Genomic DNA, 11,102 nt, shown 5'->3' on the forward strand with positions numbered 1-11,102 from the left:
TTGCTACTCTATGGAAAAGCACATGAAGCGGACCTTTGAAGAGTTTGTAGGTAATTCATTTTTAACTTACCATGTGGTCTTTTTCAATGCTAAGGGAAGTGGGAAACTTTGGGAACAACTTAGAAAGGAATATTTTAAAGGTCTATTTCCACACTTTATTTTGCTGCATGTTTTGTGATTGTAAATCTATGATGGGGCTGAATCACCAAAGAGTGCTTGCTCCAAAACTGGATCTAGGCATCCAGGGAATTCTCATTTTACTATTTAACCAAATTACTAAAATACCCACACATATCAGCAAAAGAGTCACAGGGAGCATACATCTAGAATATTACTTATGCTGAATAGGGAAGGGGAGAGAACACACAGCATCTAGGTTGATGATTATTCTTCAGTCTCCAGTTAAAGCTGTTAGTGCTTTTCCACCTCAAAGTATAAATTCAATGGACACAAATGCAGCTGTTCATTACAGCAGAACTTCTTCATGGCAAACTACCCTCAACCTTATACCATTCTTATTTCCTACCCCGCCCCCTGCCCCCACCACTACTATAATTCAGAACTGCATGAATAAGAGAATTTAGCATTGGTCTTGTTCAATCTACCCCTTTACTTTTCACTGTTTCAGGAGTTGGGCCACTGTAACAGTCAAACTGGAGATCCAGAAGTCACAAACACAAATGCTAAAAAGAACCCCTATTTTATATACACCAAATGCATACACTGAAATTTTAGAAGCAGTTTCTAATATTCTTAAAGAGATTCTTACTTTTAAATGTTGGGCATGATCAATGTCTACTTCACTAGCCGAAACATCAGAAGAATAAGGCAAGCATGATGCATTCACTTCCAACTTTGGGCTTTGAACATTTTCAAAATGTGAAGCATTAAGAAAGTTCTTGATCTGTGGCAGAATTGAGTTGTATTCAGCCTGTTGCTCTGAATAGCTTTCTGCTGAATCTTGCTTATTAATTATTGCTGAAATCCGCTTTAGGAAACCATATACGTCATTACTGGGAATATTAGCAACATTTTGCTGCCTCAAATCTGTATCATGTCCACCAAGGTCATGTATAATTGAAAGAAGCGATTCTGTTGCTCTGCCCCCTAGAAACCAAAGAAGGGGAATTGGGGAAAACATGAAGTTAAGCTAAAAGTTATTTGCCATCCTTTAGTTAGTTGACATAGCCAATACAAATAAATTAGTATTATTATTACAATTTATAAAATTTATAAACTGCTTGCTCAAAGAAAATGTATCTACAAGTAGTACACAGGTTCAATTCTATATAGAACAGGACTAAAATATGCAAAGCAATTAAAAAGAAGTATACATAAAACCCAAGACAGGAGTGCCTGGCGTGCTCTGGTCCATGGGGTCATGAAGAGTTGGACACGACTAAACGACTAAACAACAATACATAAAAACATTAATAAAACATTAATGCAAATCTAATGAAATCATGTGCCTGGATAGACCAGCTGAAACTAAGAGTATAGTGAAGGTGCCTGCCTAATTTCAATACGCAGGCAGTTCCAGAGCACAGCCACAGCCACACTAAAAGAACAACGTTTTCATAGACCGAAAGTAGCTTACGAAAGCTCTTACCTTCATGCTGACAAATGTTTTCTGAGGACTCACTAGTTTTAAAATGTTTCTGTGGGCTCTCTATCTTAATTTGCAGTCTGCTTTCATTTCTGTTGTCTTCCGTGTCAGAGTCTCTATCTACATTTTTCTTCATACACTGAATTAAGTTAATCAACTTTTTGATACTTTCTTGATCATAATCCCCAGGGTCACCAGGTTTTCTCTTGGCAACTACAGTTTCACATTTAGAACCATTTCTTTTCCTAGCTTTTCTCTTTCTGTAGTCAGATTCCTCCTCTGTGGCTTCATAATCTGAAATAGGACTAAACTGCTGAGGCTTCCGATTTCCATCCATAATTTTTTTTGCTTTAGAAACAGACATCTGGTAGGTTTCTGAACCAAAAATGTAGTTGCGTAAGGCGCTTTCAATATTGGATTTGTTTTTTGGTGCAGGATATAGGTGCTTTTTCTCATCCAAGACTGTGCTATAATTATATAAAATGAACTCTTTATTAAATTTACTGTTTCGCTTCAGATAGTCATTTATATGCTTTTCCACCGCAGTATTTAAGTCTACTTTAGTGTCTTTACGAGAATGAATATAAGCATAATGTAGCGACTGAATAAATCTTGTAAATTCCGGCATGACATGGGCTTCCTGCGTTAATAACGTATTTGCACTTTTCTGTTCATTTTTTAGAACTGTGTTCAAAATAAAAGCAGAAAGACAATTGCAAGAGAGAAAAATCAGTCATTTAAGCAAGCAACACAACTATTAATACATATTTTAACTTATATCTCCCCCCCAGGAGTTTAAAATAGTATATACAGTTCTCCTGCACCACTTTATTTTCAAAACTTGAGATAGATTAAACTGAATGATAGTGACAAACACAAGGTCTTGTAGTCCACTTCATGGCTGAGTAAAGGATCTGAACATTGTCCCCCCAAGGCCTAGCCATTAAACCACACTCACTTGGGGTTAAAAAGCAAATTCCAATTATATTACAAGACAGCAATTTGAATTAGCAGAGGACTATTAGAAATAATTTTTCTTCCCATATTTGTATCTAAGAATATCTCATGATTTTGAGTATAACTTTTATGAGCTATCAGTTGTCTTCTTACAGCATTTCTAATGGCTAAGGGTGATGCAATTTGTAGTGACGTGACATATTTAGAGCTACAGGTTCCCTGCCTCTGTGATTAAGCCAATGGTGAGTATGTATCAACTCTAAATGATTCTAAACAGGAAAATTCCATACAAGCTTTATGTAGCGCTTTTAATGATTATTTGTACAGTGGTGCCCCGCAAGACGAATGCCTCGCAAGATGGAAAACCCGCTAGACGAAAGGGTTTTCCGTTTTGGAGGTGCTTCGCAAAACGAATTTCCTATGGGCTTGCTTCGCAAGACGAAAATGTCTTGCGAGTTCCTGCAGGTTCCCCCCCTTTTTCTAAGCCGCTAATCAGCTGATCCGCTAATCAGCTGATCCGCTAAGCCGCTTATCAGCTGATCCGCTAAGCTGCTAATCAGCTGATCCGCTAAGCCGCTAATGGGCTTGCTTCGCAAGACGAAAAAACAGCAAGACGAAGAGACTCGCGGAACGGATTCTCTTCGTCTTGCAAGGCACCACTGTAATGTGTTGTATTGTTGTGGCAACCATATCCACCTTCCCAGCAATGAAAGCATCCTGCTCTTATCTAATGGACCATTCAAATTCCAGAAGCCACCTTCCTTCTCAGACTAACAGAAGTTCCTCCAACGTTTTTATTTAGTTTCTGCGCTTTTAGGCTGCCCAACAAAATGTTCTCTGGGTGGCTCACAACAAATAATTATTTTGTCTTCCATGCTTGGTATGTCATTGTATCTGTATACATCTGTTATTTCAAGCACACTTTTCTTATTATATGGTTGTAGTGGGACTTAACACATTTAACAATTAATAAATTCGTACATTAAAGATTAAAACTTACCTGAAGTCACAACACCTCTAGGATTCCGAAATAGAAACAATGCCTGCAGAATGTGAGGGTTTCTGTTGTCTGAATTAAGGGGAAAAAAGGCACACCGTAAAGTAATGAAGCTGCTAATTAAAAGAAACAAATCTGAATTGCTGAAGAAGAAACAAGTTGCATACCATATGGGGAAGCCATTTGATAAGAAGAAAGCAGCAAGAGATATCCCCTGTCTATAAGTGGTTTTACAATAACCTGAAAAAAGAAGTTTACACAATTCACACAACATAAAAATGATGCCCCTAATTCTAAATGATGCATATTAAATTTGGAACACCCACTCTTGCATCCACGTCCAGCTTGAAGGCTTCCCACAGGCATCTCGTCAGCCATGTGGGAACAGGATGCTGAACTAGATGGGCCATTGGCCTGATCCAACAAGCTCTTCTTAAATTCTTAAAGTGTGGAGCAAGACAGCAGGCACTTGTCTGCTCATGATGTATTTTCATAAAATATGAACTGACCAAATCATTCTCAGAACCTCTCTCTCAGTGGAATAACTATGCACATAGTAAAGTTATGAAAAGATGCTCTACTCACTAGTTTGTCTGTCTCTAGCTTTTGAAGTAAACCTTCCAAATTACTTCCTGTTCTAGTCTTTTCCACAACTTCATACAGACTGCAATACATTCCATTCCTGTACTCTGAAAATGTAAAAAGAAAAGCATCTATTAGTCCCTTCTGCCAAGAGACAAAGCAAGCAAATATCTGTCTGTATTGGCTTGGATTTTAGTAACACAAGCAGAAGCTACCATATATACTCGTGTATAATCTGACTTATTTTTTTATGCTGAAAAAGCCCCCCTCGGCTTATACTTGAGTGAGGGTCCCACCCAAGCGAGCGGCAGAGGCTGTTGTCGGCGGAGGAGGAGGAACGAGCAGCCAGCCCGAAAGCAGCCCTTTCAGGCTGCTTGTTCTTCCTCCGCCGCTGCCGCCGCCAGCCTTTGCCTCTCGGCAGCACCCTAGGTAGGCAGAGGGATGGGAGGGGCTGGGGGGGAGAGAGAAGCCCCCTCTGCCATGTGCACATATGCGCGCACACAAACACACTCAGGCCTACCAGGAGGTTTGTGGTGTGGTGGACTGGCTTATACGAGTCAATACGTTTTCCCAGTTTTTGTGGTAAAATGAGGTGCCTCAGCTTATATTCGGGTCGGCTTATACTCAAGTATATACGGTATTTGGAATTCAGATCCCCTCCTTCCTTTGCACTCCCCAAAATACCTCTCAACTGGTAAGGTGATCCTTCTGAACAGCATAGGACTGCTGTAGATTAAGCCAATTGCCCAAGTTAAACAAAACTACATTGTATGAACTCTGTATGTTTGCACAAGGCAGCCCTGCATGATATGGGGGCAATCCCATCCCAGTACCCCCCCCCCACATTGTTTAGGAGGATCCCAGACTGCTCAGAGAGGGTTGGAGGGGATCATATGGGGGTGGGATGGGAAAGTCCTCTTGCATGTTATCTTCCTTCTGCTTGAACTACATAGGATCCAAGCCATTATATATTATTTAAACATACATGTCCAAACTGGTTTTCTATTTAAAATAGTTCACGAAAGACGTAACAACGAGTAACAAAAACAAGAGATAACTATAAAGTTTTCTCCAAAATAAAGTTTTTTCTCATGTACATTTTTTTTAAAAAAAAATCAGTAAAAGTAGAGCATACAAAACCACAAACCACTAAAATTATTTGTTAGGAAAAAGTTTCACCTGCAATCAAAATAAAAGAAATGTTGGGTGTCATTCTCAAGCTGTTCAGAGATGGCATTCTATAGTCAATGCATCACTCACAAGAGGGCATTCCATTAACAAGAGGTCCTACTCCCAGACACCATTAACGCAATCTCTACTATGTAGAGATTGTGGCATAGATACCTAGAAGAGGGTCTCTGGATACTAATATGAAGGCCTGGGGGGAAAGCTAGAAAAAAATTGGGGCAGGGACACTTTCCCCCATCCCCCCCCCCAAAAAACCTTTCTTGCTTTTTTGCCAAAGGAAACCCTGGAAACATTGGGGAAGTTTGGATGATGAAATATTTTCTTTTAGAATGATTGTTAAACACCTTGTTTAAGTCTTCATATATTTACACCCCCAAAATGATTTCTAAAAGCTATGTTAACAGGAAGATTTTTCTGTAGGGCCATGTATAGTATGTATAGTAGCAAATCTTCACAATTCATATACAATGAGGGCAAGCATGTCCTGTTGTACACTAAATAAAACTCTCAGATAGAATAAGAAGATGCATTTCTGACTCTTGACGGGCACTGCCACTGTTACAAGAGAAGGAAGAAGAATTCAGTGCCTTATTTGCTTGTGGGCTTCCTCTTGTTGGCATATTTGGTAGATTTGTTTCTATGCTTTTGACTAAGCCTCAAAGGACTTATTTTTCGCTCTATAACACGCACCTGACCATAACACGCACATAGTTTTTAGAGGAGGAAAACAAGAAAAAAATATTCTAAATGAAACAGTGGATATATGATTTTTGTGGTTCATGCTGTGGTCACAGACATGTGATCTGACGGTGAGTTTGGGGTAGCCCAATGCAAAAATCCTGAGGATCCATGTGGATCCATGCTTTGTAACCACGTTTTTGCGCCATTGCGACCCCATGAAACAGTGGGTGCGTGTGTGTTTTGGTGCAGGCTGTAGCCATGGATATGCTATGTGATCTGATGGTGAATTTGGGGTGACCTAGTGCAAAAATCCTGAGGATCCATGTGGATCCGTGCTTTGTAACCACGTTTTAAGTGGGGAGGGAAGGAAAAGAACTCAAGGGACAAGGAGCTCGCGTGGGGGGTGTGGAGAAGGATGCTGCTGATAATGCAGGAGAGGCTCCTCTCCAGCTTTGCTCCTTTAGAACAAGCAGGCTCTGCGTCTCTCCCTCCTCCCCGGCAAGGAAACCATGATAGTAACCACTCTGAGACAAATCAAGAAAAATTGCGACCAACACTCTCCCCCAACAAGCGCAGTGAGGTCAAAACACACACACACGCAGAGAGGGAACTGGCCCTAAAGTCGCAGGGCGCTGGGGGAGTGAACGGGAAGCAAGAGAAGGAGAAGGAGCCCTCACACACACAGAGACACACAGAGTGTCAATTCTAAAGTCGGAGGGACAGCGCAGGGAGTGTGACGGGAAGCAGGAGGAGGAGAAGGAGCCCTCTCTCTCTCTCTCACACACACACACACAGAGTGTCAATTCTAAAGTCGGAGGGACAGCGCAGGGAGAGTGACGGGAAGCAGGAGGAGGAGAAGGAGCCCTCTCTCTCTCACACACACACACACAGAGTGTCAATTCTAAAGTCGGAGGGACAGCGCAGGGAGAGTGAAGGGAAGCAGGAGGAGGAGAAGGAGCCCTCTCTCTCACACACACAGACACAGAGTGTCAATTCTAAAGTCGGAGGGAGAGTGCAGGGGCGCAGGGAGAGCGAAGGGGAAGCAGGAGGAGGAGAACTATAGCTCAAGCACACACACACACAGCCCCTACAGTGGCTAATCCAAAATCGGACAGCAAAAAACTGCAGGCAGGGACAGAGAGTACGGTTTTTTTTAAAAGCAGCCAACCCCGCTCTGCTTCTCTCCCTCCTCCCGGCTAGGCTGGCTGAAAAGCTTCGCTGCTACTTAGCAGCTCTGTGGGGAGGAGAGAGGAACATAGAGGACGGGTTTTTTTAAAGCAGCCAAGCCCGCTCTGCTTCTCTCCCTCCTCCCGGCTCGGCTCGCTGACAGGAGCCGCTTACACCTGCTTTGCTGTTTCAAAGCAAGCCACGGACTGCTCACAACTGCAGCAGATTCCCCCGCCATCTGTAGGCATTCGCTCCATAACACGCACAGACATTTCCCCTTACTTTCTAGGAGGAAAAATCTGCGTGTTATGGAGCGAAATTTACGGTAAGAGAAAGTAGTTTTTAGAAGTCCATAATAAATATGATGAAGTAGAAATGCCTCACAAAATTGTGGCAAGGCCCCCTAAAGAAAGCATACAGGTATATCACTGTGCCTTGTATATATAGTTGTGCCTCACTTTACCTTATTGTGCCTAAAGTGCCTAATTCTAAAAAGTCAATCCTGTGCCTTTCTCTTAGCCTTATTGCTGTGTTAGCAGAAACATATATGCATTTAGCTGCATTTGCAATTTGCAAGGAAGACATCCATCATAGTCATGAGGTAGTCTGAGACGGTCATCATAACCCAATGTTCAGTGAAACAGGATGTCCAAGTTGGGTGCTTTCCACATAGGACACAGGATGTCTGATAACAGGAGGGGGTTTGGGGGGCTTTGTCTGCCAAATGGGGATTTTTGCTTTGCTTGCTGATAACAGTATATGAGTAAAAACAAAATAAAAAAAATCCTTCCAGTAGCACCTTAAAGACCAACTAAGTTAGTTCTTGGTATGAGCTCTCGTGTGCATGCACACTTCTTCAGATACACTTCTTTTTTATTTTATTTTTTTTTTATTTTTTTATTTTATTTTTTACTATGGCAGACCAACACGGCTACCTATCTGTAACTAGTATATGAGTAATTATTAATATAATGAGAAATTATATGGAAAGCAGAAGCAATCTTTATATGGACATAGGAGGATATAGGAAGGGTGGTGTCCAAGCTTATTGATTTAATTTTGCTGCAGTTTATGAATATGTAATGCCTAAAGCTATCTGGAAAAAGGTATATAAGCCCAGAGCACAAATGATCAGGGTCCAGTCCTTGGGAGAGAACTCCACTGGACCTATTGCTGTCAGCAATAAATTTTACTTTCTATTTCTCCAATTGCTGCGTATGTGGTCTTTGATCACACAATGAACAGGTATCTAGGTAACCTTCGCAACAAAATGAGACTAATTAAATTTCATGTAGTATTCATGGAGACTTTGTTTCTTCTCCACACACGCCCTCTGTTTTTTCTGCTTTTTTACAGAAATGAGTGCTGTATGTCTGCTTCACGCTGTGGAAGGCTGGAGAACACATAATCATTCTTAGAATACATATTCACTGCTTTACTATAATGATGGTTTCTTCTGGTTTTACTGGTTTCTGCCTACTACTCATAAACTGGCAAAATGAAACAAGTAAGTTCCTTATACTTCATCTGTTTGTAACTCCATTTACAATTAAAAAGCAAATTCAGCTTATAATTGTCTGAATGAGCTGTACTTTTAATACACCAAACTATACTGAATGCAAACCAAGTTATACAAAGCACATTTTATGTTCCTAAAGTAACAACAAAGTAACCTTTGATCTATGAAGGGCACTAAGAAAAGAATTGGTGTTAAATATGTTCAGATGGAGTTATATATGTTCAAGCCAGTGTACTCAAATCAACAGTCTGCCTGCTGTATTCTGAGCTACTTAAAATTTATGAACCATCTTCAAAGGCAGCGCTACAAGCAACACACTGCAGTAATCTAACCTGGATGTTACAAAAGCGCTGATAACTGCTTACAAGTAAAGGTTGGATCCAACAAAAAACAAAGCTGTATGCAAGTGTAACCTAATCAAAAGTGAGCAAGACACAACTTTACACATCCGCTTAACCACCCACTAACAGTATATCCCATCTTGTCTAGATTGAGTTTCAGTATTAGCCCTCATCTACTCCATTAGACCCAAGGCACCAATTCAGCACTTCCACTGTCTTTGTGGATTTTGATGCTGAGGAGAAATAGAACAGGGTACCAATGGCAACTGGCTGCGAACAACCTCTGTCAGCAGATTCACCAAGACATTAAACAGCATGAAGATAATCTCCACCATCATTATCCAAAATATATATGCCAGGAAGGAGCAGAACCAGCTCAAAATGGTGCCTCCCACGGACATTCCAGATGGACAATCCAAAAGCATAATTTAGAAGCATACTGTGACTGATGGTACTGAAGGAGCAAAAACCAAGAAATCCAGAATAACCAACAAGTCATACTCTCCTGTAGCTGTCACTTTGGTACCAGGGTGACCAAGGCAGTTTCAATGACAAAACTGGTCCTGTATCCAGATTCAAAGAGGTCTTAGATACTCCGTTTCATCCAATAATCCCAAGATATTTGCTCCCAAAAGAGATTTGTGACCAGTCATAGTCAACTTGGGCTAAAGCAGATTCTTAAGGAGTGCCTGCACAGCTGCATCCTCTAGGCAGATTTGACACAATGAGGCATGAATTATCTTCTGAACTGACCCAAACATCCATCAGAAGTTATCAACTGCAACAGGCACTGGTTGAGCAGAAACATGGCGGGCCTTATCCCATCAAAAACATTGGCAATATCTGGATGAATTTCAGGAATTGCAGCCTAAGATGCGGACAGACTTAGACTCTTACTTTCGTTACTTCTACAGCAGTTGTGGCATTCAACCCTCAAGTTGGATCAGATGTGAATGATAGCTCAGTCGGTAGAGCATGGGACTCTTAATGTCAGGATTGTAGGTTCTAGCCCTACATTGGGCAAAAGATTCCTGCGTTGCAAGGGGGTGGACTAGATGAATCTTGTGGTCCCTTCCAACCCTACAATTGTATGATTCTATGAATACCAGCCAAGTGATTAGTAAATGCAACAGTGAGCTGTTAAGGGTTCTCTGATCTTCCTGCAAGTCCATAGAGAGACTCAGTACTACTTGAAATGGTTCTCTTGAACAATACTGTGTTGATGCAGTAGTGATGGTAATGTATTGCATCTTTGCCACCATCAATGCCACGGAGTGAACTCTAAAATGAGCTCTAGCCTTTGTTCAGTTGGGTGTATTCACCACTTGTTTTCTAACAATCTACCCTACTGCTTTATCACCCTATGTTTGCCAGTGACTTGAGCAACAAAAAGAATGCAGAAAGGCATCCATTAGGGACAATACTTATCTGGATAAATAATGTTTTCCTTTAATTAGAAGAGACTTTACCTTCCCTTTCTCCTGAATATATTTCTTTCTGCAACACACGTGGAAAGACGTGCTTTAAGTGTTCAATGTTCATAACCATGTCAACATCGAGCTTTTCAGGTCTAAAGATGAAAGAATAAAGAAATCTGAGGGGTTTTTTTATCTCAGCAGCAATTGGTCACATTTTTAGCTAAGGTTATAATTCTTACATCATTTTTTGAAGTAGTGTTGGAAGTGTGCGTAGAAACACACTTTCTAGCAACAAAAAATCTGGTCACATCATGCACAGAACTGAAGTGTTCCCAGACCTTCAAGATCTGACATAATCTAGGCTAATAAATGAGGATTTCAGGTCTGTGTTTCAAAGTTTAATACTTACAGTTTGCAGGGAAGCAAAGGACGCATTTCTGATTTCAAAGCAGCATGGCATACAAGCGTCCCTCTGTTTAAAAGCTGCCCTTTCCATAAGGTGTAGCTTGCCTTATCTATGTGAAAAAAGAATAATGTACTTTGTAATACTTCTTATAAAAATGGTGCTTTGAAGATATGAATTAAAATGGGATTCATTTATACCCAAAAACTTGTATTAGGAGATGGCTTTGCAGACATGATCAGA

General features: G+C 40.8%; 1 protein-coding gene across 7 annotated transcripts in view; it reads right to left on the reverse strand.

The window, feature by feature from the left end:
- TASOR (transcription activation suppressor) overlaps positions 1-11,102 on the reverse strand; it is a 74,374-nt gene that overhangs the window by 40,374 nt on the left and 22,898 nt on the right. For 6 of the 7 annotated variants that reach the window (XR_014153133.1, XR_014153134.1, XR_014153135.1 and 3 more), the window contains exons 9-15: positions 10,866-10,971; positions 10,508-10,608; positions 4,146-4,249; positions 3,728-3,800; positions 3,564-3,632; positions 1,610-2,290; positions 770-1,107 (exon numbers count right to left, since the gene is read on the reverse strand). Coding sequence is in view for 4 of the 7 variants with exons in the window: in XM_081848813.1 (XP_081704939.1) it covers positions 770-1,107; positions 1,610-2,290; positions 3,564-3,632; positions 3,728-3,800; positions 4,146-4,249; positions 10,508-10,608; positions 10,866-10,971 (1,472 nt within the window). In the remaining 3 variants the exon portion in view is untranslated. The remainder of the gene's footprint in view (positions 1-769; positions 1,108-1,609; positions 2,291-3,563; positions 3,633-3,727; positions 3,801-4,145; positions 4,250-10,507; positions 10,609-10,865; positions 10,972-11,102) is intronic. The other variant, XM_081848812.1, reaches the window with a different exon arrangement.

The sequence above is a fragment of the Podarcis erhardii genome (assembly GCF_964252035.2).
Source record: "Podarcis erhardii genome assembly, chromosome: 2".
In the NCBI taxonomy this organism is placed as follows: domain Eukaryota; kingdom Metazoa; phylum Chordata; class Lepidosauria; order Squamata; family Lacertidae; genus Podarcis; species Podarcis erhardii.